Source organism: Hipposideros armiger, unplaced genomic scaffold, assembly GCF_001890085.2.
Source record: "Hipposideros armiger isolate ML-2016 unplaced genomic scaffold, ASM189008v1 scaffold_321, whole genome shotgun sequence".
Lineage (NCBI taxonomy): Eukaryota > Metazoa > Chordata > Mammalia > Chiroptera > Hipposideridae > Hipposideros > Hipposideros armiger.
The window spans coordinates 1,099,745-1,117,464 of record NW_017731671.1 but is presented as its reverse complement, the minus strand read 5'-3'; the positions used below and the strand labels follow the sequence as shown (position 1 = coordinate 1,117,464).

Here is a 17,720-nt window from a genome sequence, read left to right as displayed (position 1 = left end):
TGAAGTACAGGTTGCTCAGTCAAGTGTCCGTGAGGGAGGTACCACCAAGTTCCTGGTCTATCGGGCACATTTAACTCCAGCTGAGCATGCATAACACGAAGCAAATCAAGTTCCAGGCAGAAAAAAACGTAAATACCCTTCTCAGCCTTTAGGAGGAAAATCTGCCACTTACCAACTGAAACTGGGGAATTTGTGGAAGCTGGCTCAGCATGGCAATTTGTTGAGGAGATAACTGGGGCCCCACATTGAAAAGACCTGGATTCAGGCCACTGTTGGGAAACTGCTTGAGCATTGAGGCAGAAACCTGGCCAAAAAAAAAAAACAAAACAAGAAAGAAACTGTCAGTTTATCCAAATAAATTGTGTGTGTGTGTGAAGAGACTCTTAATAGACCTAAAGCCAGTAAAGCATCAATTTTTTTCCTTGAAAAAATTTATGAATAATATTAAACAATTGGGAGAAATACACCAAAGTGGTTATCTCTGAGTGGTGACATTATAAGAGCTGTTAAATTCTTTTCTTGGACTTTCCAAATTTTTCTACAAGAAAAATCATGAACTTTACAAGCAGGAAAACATCTGCAAGACTAAAAAATGTTAACGACAGTGTGACTTTAGTCTGAGAAGTTATTACTGGAAATGCTCCATAAAACAAAATATACTAAACTGCATAAAGCTAATAAAGAAATGCTCAGAAAAAGTACTTCTGTTACACAAATAAGAAAAATCTATCAACTTGTAAACAAGAAGCATTCGAGTTTCAACACATGACTTCTCACACCACACACTCTGAGTCACAGAGGGCAGAGCAGAGGAGCCCAGCAGGTTCCTTCTCCATGGTTTTTGGGAGTGAATGGGGCTGCAGGAACCTCCAGGGACAGAGGAAGGAGTCCTCCCACCTTCAGACAGCTCGTCTTAAGGCGTTTTAACTGAGCTGGAAAGTTTTCCTGTACTTTATTCCACCGAACCCACGGAATCAGCTGGTGCCAAGGAGAACAAACTTAATCCCTCTTCTATGAGTGGCAAGTAGCACGCTGGTCAAGAGTTTAGTTTTTGAGGCAGACGGCATGGGCTGCCATTTCTTAGGTGTGTGACTCAGGGCAAGTTACTCATTTAACCTTCCTTAGCCTCATTTTCCTTACCTCCAAAAGTAGAATAATAGTATTAACTTCAGTGACTGAGAATTGTATGAGTTAATCCATGTCATGTTAGAAACGCACTCCATAAATGTTCTTATTCCACAGGGCGGTTTTTTAAATGTGTAGACACAATGATTACCCCTCCCTTGGATCTTTACCTTCAGGCTAAATATGAGCAGTTCTTTCACCTGTATCTCACTCAATTTCTCATGCAGAGCCCAGAATAGAAAGCCATTTTCTAGAACAGTCTAGTACTGAGGAGACCTAGCCATCACCAACCATTCTGTTAAATGCTGTGCTTTTATAACAATGCCTAAGATCTCAGCTTCTCTGATTATTTATTGCATTGTAACTCCCAATTCACACACTAAGCTTACTGTCAATTGAAATCTATATTTTAAAATATGTTTTGCTCCCTTATGTAATACTTAAGCAGATGGGTTTTAAAACTTTAAATTTGTGTTTTGATCTTAGGACCTTATATTTATCTTTATGTGCATGGCACATAGTAGGTGCTTAATACCTATTACATGAGTGAATATTACATTTTAACAGTCACTCCACCAGATTCTTTTCTACTCTGTTATTCTACTCATTCCCAGTTTGTGTCTCCCCATCTGGTTATCGATGAAAATGTTGAAGCTGAGAGCTGAGGACACTCTAGTAGCATGCCACGGCAAACTCCCAACCTGAAACCGATCAGCCTGGGAATAGTCAATTATTTACTAATCCACACAACGGTTTCAGCATTTAACCTATATTTTTCCATCTTGTCTAAAACAAAGGGCTTGTCAAACGGCTTGTCAAAATAAGAGATACAACTGTACCATTCCTATAATCCATGATATTTTTACCAATCAAAGAAGGAAATGAGTTTACACTCATTAGCAAACTAGGAGTCTCGATTTATCACAGGGGATTGAAAGCCATCTTTTTTATTTTTATTTTTTTAAAGATTTTATTGGGGAATTGGGGGAGGGGAACAGCGCTGGGGAATCAGGGGAAGGGGAACAGACAAGTTGCTGTCCTTTTGTTCTTCAGTCTAGTTGTGGAGGACGTTGCTTCACTGGCCCATGTTGGTATTATCATTGCGCTCTTCCCGGGCGAGGCAGATGGGTCGCCGGCCACTGGATGGCCACTCCCGGCGGCTCACGCCCACTCCCAGCCAGCCCAGCGCCAGGTGGAGCTGTAGTTCAGCATCTTAGCTGTAGAGGGCACAGCATCCCTGGCCCTCATGTAGGATCTGAACTGGGGCTCTGCTGCTAAGAGCTGGCGTCCCAAGCCAACTCTCAGCCAACGCGCCAATTGGCTGGCCCAAAAGCCATCTTTTGATAATCTAGTCTAGAATCTTGCCTGGAATTGGCACAAGGTTCATCAGTCTTTAAGCAGCTTTCCTTAGTCTCTCAAAAATAGTTTAAAAAACTTCCCCCTTCTCCTCACTTCCTTGTAGGGGAGGGGTGCTCCTTTCCCATTTCTGATCTGAGGCTCCACACGGAGAGGCACCCAATTTCATCACAACAACACTCCAGGCCTCTTTCTTTTCTTGTTAGCAAGGCTACAGGGAGAACTGCCCCCGGTCCAGTTGCTGGGGGTTAAGTCTGGGATTCGGTATTAGGAAGCTCACATTCTCCAGTATCACTTTTCCCAGTAGTAAAGGGAGTATTCCCCAACCCCCAGGCCTTCCTCTTTTGTCTTTAAAATTCAGGATTTTGGCAGCAAAGAGGGGTTGCCATTATTAAACTTCCCTTGAAGGCCCCTAGCATTCCTCAAAGAGCACAGACAGGGCTCTAATTTGTTTCGCAAATTCTCTCTCTGCTGTAGAATTTATGTTCCTTTAATTTAAGGAATCTTAACTCTTTTGGTTGAACATCCTTGTTCTTAACTGAGAGACAAAAGTAGTAAACATTTTACTTCCACTTAATCAATTAGCATTCATTATACAAAGAGTCCAAAGCAATTCTTTCCCAGTCACTAAACCGCACCACGCCAAGCTCTGAAGGCTTTTAATTTGCCTACTCTTTTGCAACCCTCAGCTTATTTTGTGTTCTCATCCCCTAACGTGACTCTTACACAGATTCATCCTTGCTGGCATACCCTGACTTTCCATCTTTTGAAAATGCCCTTTTAAAAACTGAGTCATCAGAAAGCTTTCATCAGAAGACCAACTGGGTTTTCCCATTTTCTTTCCTTAGCATCAGAGTTAAATCCCTCAATTTCCCAATACTTTTGAGTAACAGTCTATGCCACATTCTCAAGAATATCTTCCTAGCTTTTGACAATTTCAGGTTTCCTATACGTGGCTCACCAACTTGTTTTCTTCCAAGATCTCAGTCTCTTTCACTTAACCTAACAATTCTATCACTTTGGAAAATATGGGAAAGCAATAGTTCTCCCTGCTGCTTCCTCTAAGAGATGCTCAGTGTTGCCAATTAATTGAAAAATGTGTTTGCTTTCCTATTTCGAGCGTCGGACCCCTAGCAGACATGAGCTCAAAGTGAGCACACTGCTACTGCCCATTTTGCTTCTGTCCCCATTTCATAGCCAGGACGAGGGACACATCCTACAACAGTGTCTCCCAAATAAAACTCTTCTTCATCTCTCCTTTGAGTTTACCCGAAGTCACCAGTGTGACTTCATTTATTGTCTCTGATGCAATAGTTCTAATCTCACCATGTTAAGAATTTTTTTTGGGGGGGTGGAAGGCGGGGGCAGGGGAGGCTATGAGAGTAGACTGTCCCGTGCTATCTATCAACATCCTATTCGAAACTGGGGTCTTAGTCCACTAAACCTCAGTGACCCATGAAATCATATTTACTACCTTCAGTGTGAATCTTACATTCAATTGATTTAGCAACTGGACTGGTTTGAACAGTGTTCCCCCAAAATTCATGCTCAGCTGGAACCTCAAAATGTGACCTCACTTGGAATTAGGGTCTTTGCAGATGTAATCAAGTTTAAGATGAGGTCATACTGGATCAGAGTGGGCCCTGATCCAATGACTGTGTCCTTATAAGAGGGCAATTTGGACACAGAGACAGAAGAGCAAGTCATGCGAAGATAGAGACATGTAGGGAAGAACATGGCGTGAGTACGGAGGCAGAGATGCAGCGATGGACGCGTTTAGAAGCTAAGGAACCCCAAGGACTGCCAGCAGCCCCCAGGAGTGAGGAGAGGGGCATGGAATAGACTCTCCTTAATAGCCTCCAGCAGGAACCAACCCTGATGACACCTTGATTTTGGACTTCTAGCCTCCAGAACTGTGAGAGAATAAATTTCCGATGTTTTGAGTTACCCAGTTTGTGGTAGTTTGTTGTGCTAGTTTCTAGGAAAGAAACAAATATAGTAACTATGTTTGGTAGGCCTGTGCCACCAAGTGTTAACCACTAGTCTCATGTGGCTTTTGTGTACCTGAAACAGGGATCATCTAAACTGAGATGTGCTGTCAGTGTAAAATACACACCAGATTTCAAACACTTGGTATTAAAAAAAAAAAAGTAAAAATGTCAATAATAATTTTTAAGCATTGTTCCAGGTTGAAATGACAATTTAGCCATACTGAGTTAAAGAAAAACAATAAGCATTATTAATTTCACCTATTTTTATCTTTTTAAATGTGGCTACTAAAAACTTTCAATTATATTACATGGCTCGTGGGAGATGTCTATTGGACAGTGCTGCTCTAGGCTATCAGCACTGTTTCTAACTTCTTTTCTAACGTTTTCTCCTTCTATGAGCCATAGGAAATCTCCTCTGCTTATTTTGTTTCCCAGTCTGCTGGCCTTCCACATAAGCAGTCATTGTTTGGGCCTTCATTTTCCCCCACCTCTCTTTATTCAGTTTTAAAAGCCCTACTGAACAAATCAGCTGGTCTCCTGATTAACACATTTCTCTTCAGTCTTGGAAATGTATGCCATCCCTTTGCAAGAGCCCATCATTCCCTCCCCTTACTATTCCTACTACTCAAAATTACCTAAGAAACCACCATTCCAAGTACAGCGTGCCCATGACCCAGCGGTAACCTAGAGAAATCCATCCTAGGAGACAAATATAAGAATAGTCACTGCAGTAGTGCTCGTAACAGCAAAAATCCGGAAACAGCCCAAATATTGATAGTAGGATCAGTACATTCACGTAATGGAATACTGTATGAACCACAGCTGCCCAAATCAACATGGGGAAATAATAGGAACAATATTAGATTAAAAAAAAAGTCAAATTTCACTATATAAAGTGCAAAAAAGACAACATGAAACAATATAGTGTTTAAAGATAGACAGATACAGAAAGACTATAAAGAATAGAAATGCTAACAGTGCATTTTTATACTTTAAATGCCAGCATCTCTTATGTTCCATAAATTGACAGTTATAAACACTGTAAAGGTGACACTTTGAGGACTTCCTGTCTAGCTTTGCTCAGCCTCTCCCTTCTTCAGGTGCTGTCCTCCTCCAATGAATACGGAGGACCAGAGAGAAGCACCACCAGGCTCCTGGCAAATGGCTACTCCTACCTGGGTTGCAGAGTAATTAAAGTGCAGGTTTGCACATTCCCATAGCAGGGAGTTAATTACTCTGGCTTAAAAGCCCTTCAATCTCCAGCTGGGTTGGAGAAAGTGTCGATCTAGTTGGAGCCAATATGGCATGTAACGAAGCATTGCAGGTGCAAAATGACAGCAATTTAAAAGCAAGACAAAAGCCTGCTAGAATATGTTACTTTCTGAATATCTAAGTAACGATAGAAAAGGAAAGGTAGAAAAAACCCAAGGCCTGAAACAGGTAACAAATCTTAAAGATTAGTTTCAAAGTCTTTCTTATGTGTACATTAAATATTGGCTGCCCCTATTCAGTGGTTATAGTGGAAGTAACATTGAAAAATATTTATCTGTTTATGTTTATAAATCTAAATATTTATGTGCTTTGACCCAGGGATTTCATTCTGGGCAACTAAATTTAGAAATAATGTGGGCAAAGATCTATGTTTAAGGATTTCTCTATAGAATTATTTATAACAGTGAAAAATTAGAAACAACTAAATATCCAATAATGGGGGAAGGGAAACCCATTAAGTCTACTTGAGGGAACGTCACACCTTCTCTGTTAAGAACGATCAACATGAAGACTAGACAGCCAGAGGAAAACATGATGACCAGTGCCGATGACAACAGCCGGACAGAGTGACCATGCACATGGGTATGTGAAAAGCATGCTTGTCCACAGAGTCTCAATAGGAGACAGTGTAGAAATCATCCCTCTCATTATAGCTGGGTGGGGGGCTTCCTGGAAAAATGTTTTCTCCACTCTCCAAACTTTCAGTGTCGCTATTATATTGTCTTTACTTTTTAACTGTCTTTACTTTTACTTTAGCTATGTTTACTTAAGAAACATAGCTATCCAACTACTTTGCTTTTTAAAATATGAAAATGTCAGGGAAAAATCTGAAGATTCCACTCTTTAATATTCTGCCCTCATTATGCATTAAATGTTAACCACAAATTGCTAAGTAAACAAATTTCAAAAAATGGAGGAGAACACAAGTACTTTTTCCAAGAAGCGCAGGTACTTTGGTCATAAAAGATATTTGCAGCCTCTAAGTCTCTTAGACCAAGTTAACTGTGCTTTCCTTACAACTCCATTTCCTAAACCATCCCGAAATGCATCTTCCCATGACTTGACATATATGTACTGAACTCGAAATCCATGCCTGCACGGCTATTGATGTTTGGGATTCAGCAGCGAACAAAGCAGACACGTATCCAGCCACTGTGAAGCTTATGACACTCCTGGAGGGGGGGACAGGGAGGGACAGTAACAGTGATGGTGTTATACTATACACAGTCTGGCCTGGCAGAGCCTCCCTGATAAGGTGGCACCGAAACTGAGATCCAAAGGAAATGAAGCTGGAGCCACGTGGCAATCTGGGAGAAGAGGGTAGCAGGAGCACGCTCAGTGTGCTGGGGCCTGTTGGCTGGAAAGGCCTGAACGAATGGGAGAATGGCAGGTGGGGTGGGGGTGGGTGGGGGTCACCGAGAACCTCCAAGTCCACAGTAACGAGTTAGCTTTGTATTCTTAGAGAGAGAGCCATGAGAGGATTCCCAGTAAAGCAGCAGTAACACGGTTTACCTTAACTCTCGACGCTGATAGAAATGTTCTATATCTGTACTGTCGACACAGTAGCCACTAACCAGGTATGGCTATTTAAATTTAAATTAATTAAAAGTCAAAAATTCAATTCTTCCATTCCACTAGTCACATTTTTGGTGCTCACGTGGCTAATGGCTACATCGGACAGTGCAGTGTTTAGAGCGTTAGTCTGAATGCCAGGTGAAGAACAGGACCGAGGCAGGCAAGGGACCAGTCAGGGTGCCATTTATAAGTGAGAAATGGTGGTGGCTCGGCCAGGGGTCACATTAGAGGGGGGCAATAAGAAATGGTCAGATTCTGGATAAAGTTGTGAAGGGAGGGTTTGTTGATGGATTGGATGTGGACTGCAAAGACTCACAATGAACTCTCGAGATCTGTGACCTGAGCTCTTGCAGAGAGAGCGCCATCTACTCGAAGGAAGAGGATGTTTTTGAGGGAGTGTGGGATGAAGTCCGAAGTTTGATTTTGGATAAGTTCACCTGAGATGCCTATAAGGCATCCAGGAGTCTGTGAAGTTGAGAAGAGAGCTGGGCTGAAGACACAATTTTGGAACCGTCAGTATTTGAAGTCATTCCACTGGGTGAGATCACTTAGCAGTCGCTGCAGCTGGTGAGAAGAGGTTGGAGGATTGAGACTGGGGCACTCTGCTGTTTAAATGTTGGGGGAGTGAGGAGGAACTTGTAAAGGAGATGGAGAACAAGTGCTACGTAGCTGGAGAACCAATACAGAGTTTCTGAAAGCAAAATGAATTAAGTGTTTCAAAAAGCAGGCAGCAACCAACTGTGTCAACCACTGTTGACACGCTGAGTAAGAAGACACTGGAGAACAGGCCACTGTATTCCACGGCACAAGGGTCATCGGCGACCTTTCACACGAAGGCCTTTTCCCACTGCCACTGCCTTACCTGGACTCCCGCACTAGCCTTGTAATTCATCTCCTCTGCTCCAGTAATCCTGCCATGCAAACATGTCCTCTACATTACACTCAGTGTAATCTTTCTAAAACATAAATTTTCCTACATTGCCACTCAGCTAAAAAATCTTACCTAATATTGTATGATCTATAGCAACAGCAGCCAAACTTCACGGTGCTCATAAAAAAATCACCTCGGGGTGACTAGACTCCAACACCCCAGATTCTGTTTCAGTAGATTAGAAGACACCTGGAAACTGTATTTTTAAGTAGCCCAGATAACGGTTATAAGCCATGCTGACCAAAGGACAAAGTCCAAACTCCTTAGCAAGGCAAACAAAGCTTTTCCAGATTTGGTCCCGCACTTCCTGACTAGTTTCCACTCTAGACAGCATCTACATGCTTCCATAAGCTCAAACTGATTATTCAGATTACCTGCATTTCCCTAAATACGCCATGCTCTTCCAGGGAGGACTGCTCCTTGCACAAGCTGCCCCTGTGCCTGGGAGGCATCTTCAGTGTGGCTGTGCCCAGCCAACTCTGACTCAGTCTTCAAGACCCAGCTTCAATGTCACTGCTAGTGTAAGTCCTCGTCCAGTTCCCCAAACTCTGCTAAGCATTTCCATACAACATTTATCACACTATTTCTGACTATTCTTCCATCACCGCCACCAACTGCAAGAGGCAGCATGGGAGAGATGGTGTTTTCTTCAGCTGTGCATTGTCAACACGCTACCTGGCACACTGCAGCCATTCAGTAACGATGGATGGCTGTTGGCCTGATACTAACACAGGTTGGAAAGTGCTCCAAGAGTAAAGACGCTGCCACTGTAAGTGCTGGGAAGTCAGGGACAGGTCTGTCCGGAGGATATACCACTACTGGGACTTGAGGATGACTGGAACTTAGAGAGCAGGGAAGGGAAGGGGAGAGACTCAGGGGACTCCCAGACAGAACCATGAGGAAGAGGACCCAGGGGGGAGGGCGCAATGAACTCTTCTTCCCCTACAAGACAGATACGGACTCAATGTTAAAACCAGGATTTGAAATCTACAGGTGGTTTCAAATAAATATCTGATGTCTTAAAAGACGTTTCAAAAAACTAAAAAATAAAACCTGACTCTTTACACCTGTTGGTTGGATCTAATAAGTGTCCTCACCCCCTTTTACAGGGTGGGACGGACTCAAAGCTCTTGCTCTTACTAAGTTTGTAAAAGTAACACTCTCAGGAGTGTTACTAAGGTCACAATGAATCCTTACTCGGGCTTACCAGCTTTTACTTTGCTCCTGAGACCCGTTTTCTCACAAAGAAGTGAGAAATGCGGGGATCTCTCTCACAGTATGTGGCAGGCTGGCACAAATCTCACACCTGGACCCCCCAAAACTCATTGCACATCTGCTACTAAGAAATGGACCTAAAGGGTTCCCATGGTGCCAAAGGGCTGTGACTTAGGAGCTGGTTCCATGATTCTCTTCAACCTCATTAGTTCTCAAACACCCCCCAGGGCACCTAGTCAGTATTTTAGCATGTATCACCTCTATACCTTTCAGAATAACCCAGAACCTGGCAATTCTCTTGTTCACCTGTGGGTGAATCCTTGAGGGCAAGCCACTTCTGAATGTTGACACAACAGAATCTATAAGGTAATTTTAATTATATGCAATTAAAAAATCAGTACAGTATTAGAAAAATATTCTGGAGGTCTAAAAGGAATATATCCAAATATTTGCCATACAAAAATATTTACTTTGTATACACGAAACAATAAAAAAGTGAGATTCGATCTTTTGTTTTAAAAATCTTGATTCTTGGCATCTGGGTTTTTCAAATGTAAGACTACAAGTATCCCTTTTATGCCCACAAAACCAGCCCGCTGACAGCTGGTTAACCACCTGGATGGGCTTTACTTTTGAACTGTGGAAATAGAAAGTTGCTTACCTGGGGGGAAATAAACTGGGGAGGCACTTGCGCCCGGAGACTAGGAGAAGAATTCAGTGGCTGCACTGGTGTGTGCATGCCTCTCGATTGTGCTGTGCTATTTCCAAACAAACCATGATTGCCACCCTGCAAACATAACAGTAATAGTCAGCCTCTGTGTCAACACAGGAAAATGCAAATAAGAAACAGTTCAGGTTTTCTATCCCTCAGAAGAATCATATCCTGTGTTCCAGGGAATCACAGAATTTTATCACTGGAAAGTTCCTGATCGTGGAATGCTCAGGACAATTACTGAAATCCAATCATGGGCATATCATTACCACCTCTGCAGTCTGATTAACTCTATAAACCAGAAGGGTTACATTTAGTCAAATGTTAGAAAAAGCACTCAATTTTCTTTTTTCTTCTTTTGTAATTGAAAGGTATAGGTAATGTTAATGTTTATTTCAAAATTTTTTTAAAGATTGGGTTTACCAAATTGATTCTCAAGCTTTATAACCTGAGATCCATCTTGAAAGGCACCTGAGTAAAAAAATACACTGAATAATATCAGCTGTAAAACAACATCATGATATTACTTCTCTGCATTGGTTAGTTCAATACTATCAGTACCACCCAATTGTGAGCCTAGCTCCAAGAGAGCCCTACTCCAGAGCTGAACACCCTTCCCTGTCTTGGATCTGCTTGGTCCCTTCTTTGCTAGGTGGAAAAATATGAGTCAATCACACAGAGTGAGATTAAAAAGGAGGAAAAAGTGAAAAATCATTATAGGGACACCAAAACAAATATTACTCACCTGTAACTTCTCATTCAAACATGCGATTATCAGTCTAGTTAAAAACAAGCTTAACTGCCTGATTTCTGGAGGACCAATTCCTTGGAGCATTCCTACACTCTTCTAATCAAAGACCTATAGAAAATTGGGCCGTATGATCGCCCTTCAATTCTGACTTATTTCTAGCTAGGAAAGGCCCTCAGCAAAGAAACCATATTTGATACCTGACACTGTGTTCTCTCTGCCCGAGGCAGTTTTCTATACCATCTTCACTTGGCCTCCTCAAGGTCCAGCTCAGAGGTCATCCTCATCAAGAAAGTCTTCCCCAAGCCCTTCTTTGTCATCTCACATTCAAATTAACTGGGCCCATCTATATGTCCCCCAAATATTTTAAGACTCTTAGATAGCTTCCATCGTTGAATCATATTATAGTTATATTCCATTCTGTCTTTCCAGCTTAATACTCCCCTTTCTATTCCCAGAATTCAAAAGGCCTTGGTCTGTAGGATGGGTACATCATTTGCAAACATCCATGACCCACCAATTTCATACACTTGAAAATGCCCCACTGAGTATCGTCAGTGAAGACAGCTGCACCGTCGCTTGTATCAAATATGTACACTCTGAACTGAAGTCACCACCATCATCTTAGCCCTGGAACTGTGGGGGTTAAGGTAATTTTAAATTAGAATTTTGTAAGGGCACTATTAAGTTCTAGAACACTAAAGATACTTTGATGGCTTAATGATTCAAAATGGATTAAGGGACTGCTATGGGGAAATAAATAAACTTAAAAGCATCAAAAATAAAAATGAGTATAAACATAGAGATGGCAATCAAAATCTGTGTGTATCTCATAGAAGAAAATCAAAGATCCACCATGAATTAAAGGATTGTTTAAACATGAAAAGACCTTTAATTCTAGAAACTCTAATATCTGCTTCTCCTGTCTTACTAATCACTCATTCACCCTAAGGTGAGATAGCTTGGCGCTAACTTTTCTGAGATCGTGGTAGTCAGTAGCTTCATTCCCAAGAAAACAGGAAACATTTTTTTTTGCTAAGAATATTCTGCAAAGTCAGGATAGCTGAGTGATCTAAGGAGCTGTGCTCAGAACAGTCTGCTAAGATTGTTCTCACACTTTTACTATCAAAGTAATGACCTTATTATTAGATGTTAATTATTCATGGGCCGGTCCTTGAATGGTGGGGTTTCTGGTAGCTCAAGCCCTTGCCAGCATCCATTTTTTGACAGGTCTAAAACTGCTTTTTGTGAAGGTAATTTTAAATTCCAACCTCTCTTTTGGTAAGAAGTAGTAAAAGGAATTTGCTTTTTAAATTTTTTTGTAAAATCAAGCCCTACTTTTCAATTTCTAGCAAACAGATCCCACCCCATTCCCACCAAAGGTTCTAGGTTTTCATTATCAAGTATGTCTAAAGCTATACCACCCACTTTGATCTACCTGATATGGATAATACAATAGTATAGATAAGTCGACAGTAGTCTATCAAGAAAACACCTTCTCTATTTTTTAATACGGAAACTTGGCATCATAAGCTGGTCATACTCTCAGCTCAGAAGTAGTTATTTTGTACAGCAATGTATTTAGTGACAATCATACTGGTCGATTGTTTTTATTTTTAAAACTACGTTTAGAAATTAGGAAAAACCAAAAGGTTGTACACATGTTTGTGGGGGTTCATCTGGCAATTTCTAAAGTTTTACTGTTGTATGTGAGGCTTTTATGATGACCCGAGTCCTAATAGTTATTGGTGATGTTTGCCTCTATAGTTTTTAACTTAGAAATGTATATAAATTAAAAAGTTACCAAGCTGAATGAAATAGCCTGTGATTTGAAAATAAAACCCTTAAACTTTATTTTTTAATTATGAAGTGTATTAAGTTTGCATGAAAGCTGTGTGAAAAGCCATGACCATATTTGGATAGAACATCTGGATGAACCTGGTTCAAGGTGGGCTTCGTAGCAATCCACAGATCAAAGAAACGAAGAGGAATTACCGTTTAGAGTCCAGTGCACAGCTAGTCTGGCTGGCCTATTATACGACAGTTTATGTACTAACAACATGTAATAATCACGTGATCCTGGGAGCATGCTTACAATCACCATTAACCAAGAGTGTTCTGACTATCTTTTCTATACCTCAACCCAAAACCAAAGAGTCCCCCCAGAACACTGATATAACTGTTTCTTCTCTGTCTATATAAGCAATACATATCCACGCTCTGTGTGGAAACATTAAGATAAACTGTGAAATATAAAGGAAGAAAACAAAATATCACCTATAACTCCCAATCCAGAGATAACCACTCTGAACACATGGATATAACATAATCCATTTTTAAAAACGTGCTAAGAAGAATATGAAACACTAATATGCGCCTTGAAGACTATGGTATGAGAGGTGTTTTATATCATTCTTTAATTTATATGTGAAAGTCATCATGTGGAAACAAAATAAATACAACTAGAAATTAAATGTCCTTCAATGACATCCTGAGGAGCAAGTCACAGTGGCAAGTGGGTGCTCAGAGAACTATGAATAGGCAAGTATGACTGGAGTCACTGTCACAAAGGAATTGTCTCCAAATTCCTGGTTTTCTCCACAAAAACCTCAGTCCTGCGAAAGCAAGCGGGGTTCATCGTGCCAGCCCTGCCAGTCTTGCTTCTGTTGCATGGCCCTTCCTTGGAGGAATGACTGACAGGTCAGACCCTAGAAAGGGGAGGGGGGTGGCTCCAGGCTGAATGAAACGCTGCCCTGTCCGAGCAACATCTGGTCTTTTCACAGCTTCATTATCTAATATCAAAGTTACCTTTCTCTGGGTAATTGCTGTTATTTTATACTTAAAGATGCTAGATTTTAAGATGCTATAATCCTCAAATTCTTAATCTTGCTAGTTTTATTGCTATTTTCCAATGAGCAGTTTTATTAAATTGAAAAGACATCAAATGTACTAGTACTTGCCATTCAATCTTACGTTAAAAATAGCAAATATGTCGTTAATTTAGATGATACACGGTCCCTACATAGCCTCTTTAACATTTTCCTAAGGCAGTTAGTAGTTAACGCATTAAATGTGAACTTACAATTGAAAATGAGAAGACAAAAGAAACAGATTTAAAATAAAATCCATGTTGAGAAACATGAAGAGAGATGGGTTCTATGGGCTGAAAGATCTAAAGCCTATACTTGATATCATTCTGTGCATTCAGTAATCAACAAATTTCCCAAGACAGACAAATGATGTAATAAACTGCAGACCAGGGCCAAGGCGAGGCCACAGCCAAGCAGTTATAAATTTGAGAGGCCTCCTTACTTGTCTAGCAGCGAAGTTTTGGGGGTTGAGCCCTGTGCCGATTGCTCCAAGGCTGACGTTGGGTAGTGTGGAAGCAGAGGGAGACAGCTTGTAGCTGGGAGAAGGGGAGAAGGGAGAGCAGGGAGCCTCATCCCCAAGGCACCCATCTTGATTGGAGAAAGGCAAAGTCAGCTGAAAAGTAGTAGTTAGCCAATCACAGTGAGTGTTGGTTAGTGAAGCAACAGAATGCAAGAAGGGAAAGGAGAGAAAACACTAGGAATAAACACAGTTAGAGTGTATTAGCAATAAACCAGGACAGAAGCGGGATCTGCTCATCATCATCACACTTTGCCCAACAGGCACCATCTGTCATCCTCTTTGATAGAGATTTTTCTTATCCTATAAGTTAGTAACACATTCTGTCCATTGCCTAAATAAAAATTGCCAGACACTTTATTTTTAAGCGTCTAATATTGATTACTCGATGCAGAAATAGAAGCCAGAGTAATCTCCCTGTGACTATGTTGCTGTCTGGAGCAGCAGCAATGGTATCAAAAGTGGGCCAGGTCTAAACATTTTGGTTTTCACTGCTTTCTGAAGACCATGAGCACTGCAAGTTGGTATTTTGAATTCAGGAACAATTTCCTCCATTAGAAACGTTCAAAATCAAGACAAATGGGTATAAACGACTTGTTTAAATCAGGTAGTTGAGAACTTGAAATTATATCATTGTAACGTAATAGATCACTAGAGAAATGGAGAAAGATCACAAAAGAGCTCTCTTAGAAACAGCAAAGGAGAAAGTTTAGGGTCATCTTGACAAAGCCAGAAGGCAAGGCCTTAGGAGACACAGAGTTTTGCACAAGATCCTTAAATTTAATTTGTAAATGCACAAAAAGTAGCAGAAAAAAGAATTCAGAGTAAATTTGTCTTTAAATTTTCTTGTACATGTTTTGAGGGCAGTTCCCTCGCTTGTGGAAAGTCAGACCATTTCCTCCCCCTCCAAAGTTCATAAATTTTCCAAAACTCAGACCCTCTTCACAATACTCACATCCTAAAGACAGATGGCTAGAGCTCCTGCCTAATCACCTGTTGACATCAACTGTTTTCATGTCACCATTTAAATAAGGTGACGTTTGTGTTTTGCTCATTAATTTAGCTTAGTAATTCTAGCTCAGTCAATTATCAAAAGACAAACAGGAACCAAAGTGGTTCTCATGAATTATTAGCTTAAACGAAGAATTCAACTCACCTTCTCAAAATAAGGCCCACTGTCTGTGGTTCCCATGTCTTTGGAATTAGGTGGACGGAACCCAGATCGATCCTTCCTCATGATATCATTAAAATCCCCGAGATTCATTGTTCGCTTGTCCACATCAAATTTTTTATCTGTAAGGCTCCCTGAAAGGTACCACAGAAGGAGTAAAAATTTCAAGAATCAATGTCTCCCTTATGACCAAGAGAGACCCGCCTGCCCCACGATCCTCCCTGGGATGCTGGAATAAGGCCAGAAGAGCTCTCAATGGTTCAGGCTGCTGGTGATCCTTTTTAGAACACATAATGGGTCCTTTTAAACAAAACAAACAGAAAACCCCAACATGTTATCAGTTATAGCTTGTTTTCTGTGGAAGACTGAAAGAGAGCCTTAGGGCTAATCTGGTAAAATTCTGACTAAAAAAATTTAGGCTGGTTATTGATGTGTTTGATGCATACGTCTTACTCATAAATTCAAATGTCCTCAGTGAGAGAATCTGTCTCTTGTTGCTATTTCAGCATCTGTTAGAGATAAATAGTTGGGGTTGTGAAACACAGTTATCAGGAATAAAAAGTTCAAAGGGGCATTAACTGTTGCCCTAAACTTGAGAGCTTGAACACAGGAGATGAAGTGCCACATTACTTGGGCCACGTGACTTTCCCAGGCGCCATGATTATTTCCACTTTTCTTCCCCAGCTCTATAAATATGCTAATGTACACTGACAAGATTGGTGGTGTCCCAGGAAGCTTATGCTTTAGTTATTCTCAGGTTTAACAATATCATAGCTCAAAAGACTATTTCCTTATTATCCAGGATTGTTTTATTTTCTTCTTGGTTTGCTCAAGTTCCTCAGGTGAGAAGCAGCATCCTTCTGAAGATCCCACAGACGAAGGGTTGACCCTGCACATGCTCCCCTCGCAACGGGAGAGTCAGCCAGTAAGGAAACATCCCAGGGCAGACAGGGCTAGTGGCCTGAGAGCTCAGTCTCAGACACATTTCGTTTGGCCACACACAACATTTAAAAAAATCTGAACCAGCTTCCAAGAGTTAAAAATCAGGATGTCAATATACATCTGAATTTCTTCTGGCCTCTCTTCAAAAACGGGAAGAACTGGCAGAGCTGAGCTTACACTCCTCCAAGGCCATGACTGCTGGGAGTCAAGCAGGGCTGATTCCTTCTGGGGGCACGTATGCTCTCCACAGCTCACAGTGGCCCCCAAGTCCCAGTTTCTCACACCTGGCACACAACACTTATTTACATTACTTCCTGGGTTCTTGCAGTCATTTCAGTTTTCAACCCCTACCTAGTACCTGGCACGGTGCCTTCCATAATTCAATCTAGTCCACTGAATGGCACCCATCCCAACTCAGAACTGAGCAGGGGATCCCAATATAACAACAACGTATTCCATTCATATTGGTGGGGTGATACACACCTACAGACAAATCCATTTTGCTGCTTGGATTATCTTCAGTTTGACTCTGAAAAGCAAAGGACAGTGAGGGAAAATTAAAGGTTTGAATTAAATGTTTGCATCAGAGATGATATGGCATTATTCATGTAAGAGTCACATCTTCCTATTGGCACTATACAAGATCCTTTGAAATGAACCCTAAACTGGAGTGAAGACGATAACATTTTTAATATGACTACTTTGATTGCTGCTGGTGCCTATATTCCTAAATTCAATTTTCACATAGAATTAGCTTCAGTAAATCTATGGACAGAGCAATAGCTCAACAGCTGCCTGTAGAAATAAACTCCTGTCCTCAAGTTCCAGTCAGCTCAGGATCAAATTTCAAGAGTGGCAGCCAAATGATGACAACTTCTTCTCGTGACTTGTCAAGTCATCAAATCTTGAAATGTGCAGCCAAGTCAAAGTCATTTGTCTTTTGGCAACCAGGAACAGGGTGTCCCCATAATGTTCCCAAGAGATTAAAAAAAAAATAAAGTAAGAAATTCTACAAGAATCCCTATATAATTAATTCATCACAAATACTTTCTCTAGTTATTTTGCTGTGGTTGTCTTTTAAAAATAATATTAAAACTGGTACAGGAGTAAGGAAAAATTATATAAATTTTAAGTGCCTGTCTCTTTCTTCCCTAACTGCCTAAAGAAAAGGATACAAGAACTACAAATTTTAAAAAATGTAACCTTTAAATATTGGAGTGAATAAAAGAACAGAGAACAAATATCTAGTTGAATCGAAATCAGGAACATTGCTAAACAGTTTTTAAATCTGTAAT

General features: G+C 40.9%; 1 protein-coding gene across 4 annotated transcripts in view; it reads right to left on the bottom strand.

Annotated features, from left to right (window-relative positions):
- Nucleotides 1-17,720, bottom strand: part of TNRC6B (trinucleotide repeat containing adaptor 6B) — a 198,918-nt gene that overhangs the window by 18,359 nt on the left and 162,839 nt on the right. For 3 of the 4 annotated variants that reach the window (XM_019660594.1, XM_019660595.1, XM_019660598.1), the window contains 5 exons: nt 16,909-16,954; nt 15,469-15,617; nt 14,238-14,408; nt 10,127-10,252; nt 173-304 (listed from right to left, as the gene is read on the bottom strand). In XM_019660594.1, coding sequence (XP_019516139.1) covers nt 173-304; nt 10,127-10,252; nt 14,238-14,408; nt 15,469-15,617; nt 16,909-16,954 — 624 coding nt within the window. The remainder of the gene's footprint in view (nt 1-172; nt 305-10,126; nt 10,253-14,237; nt 14,409-15,468; nt 15,618-16,908; nt 16,955-17,720) is intronic. The other variant, XM_019660596.1, reaches the window with a different exon arrangement.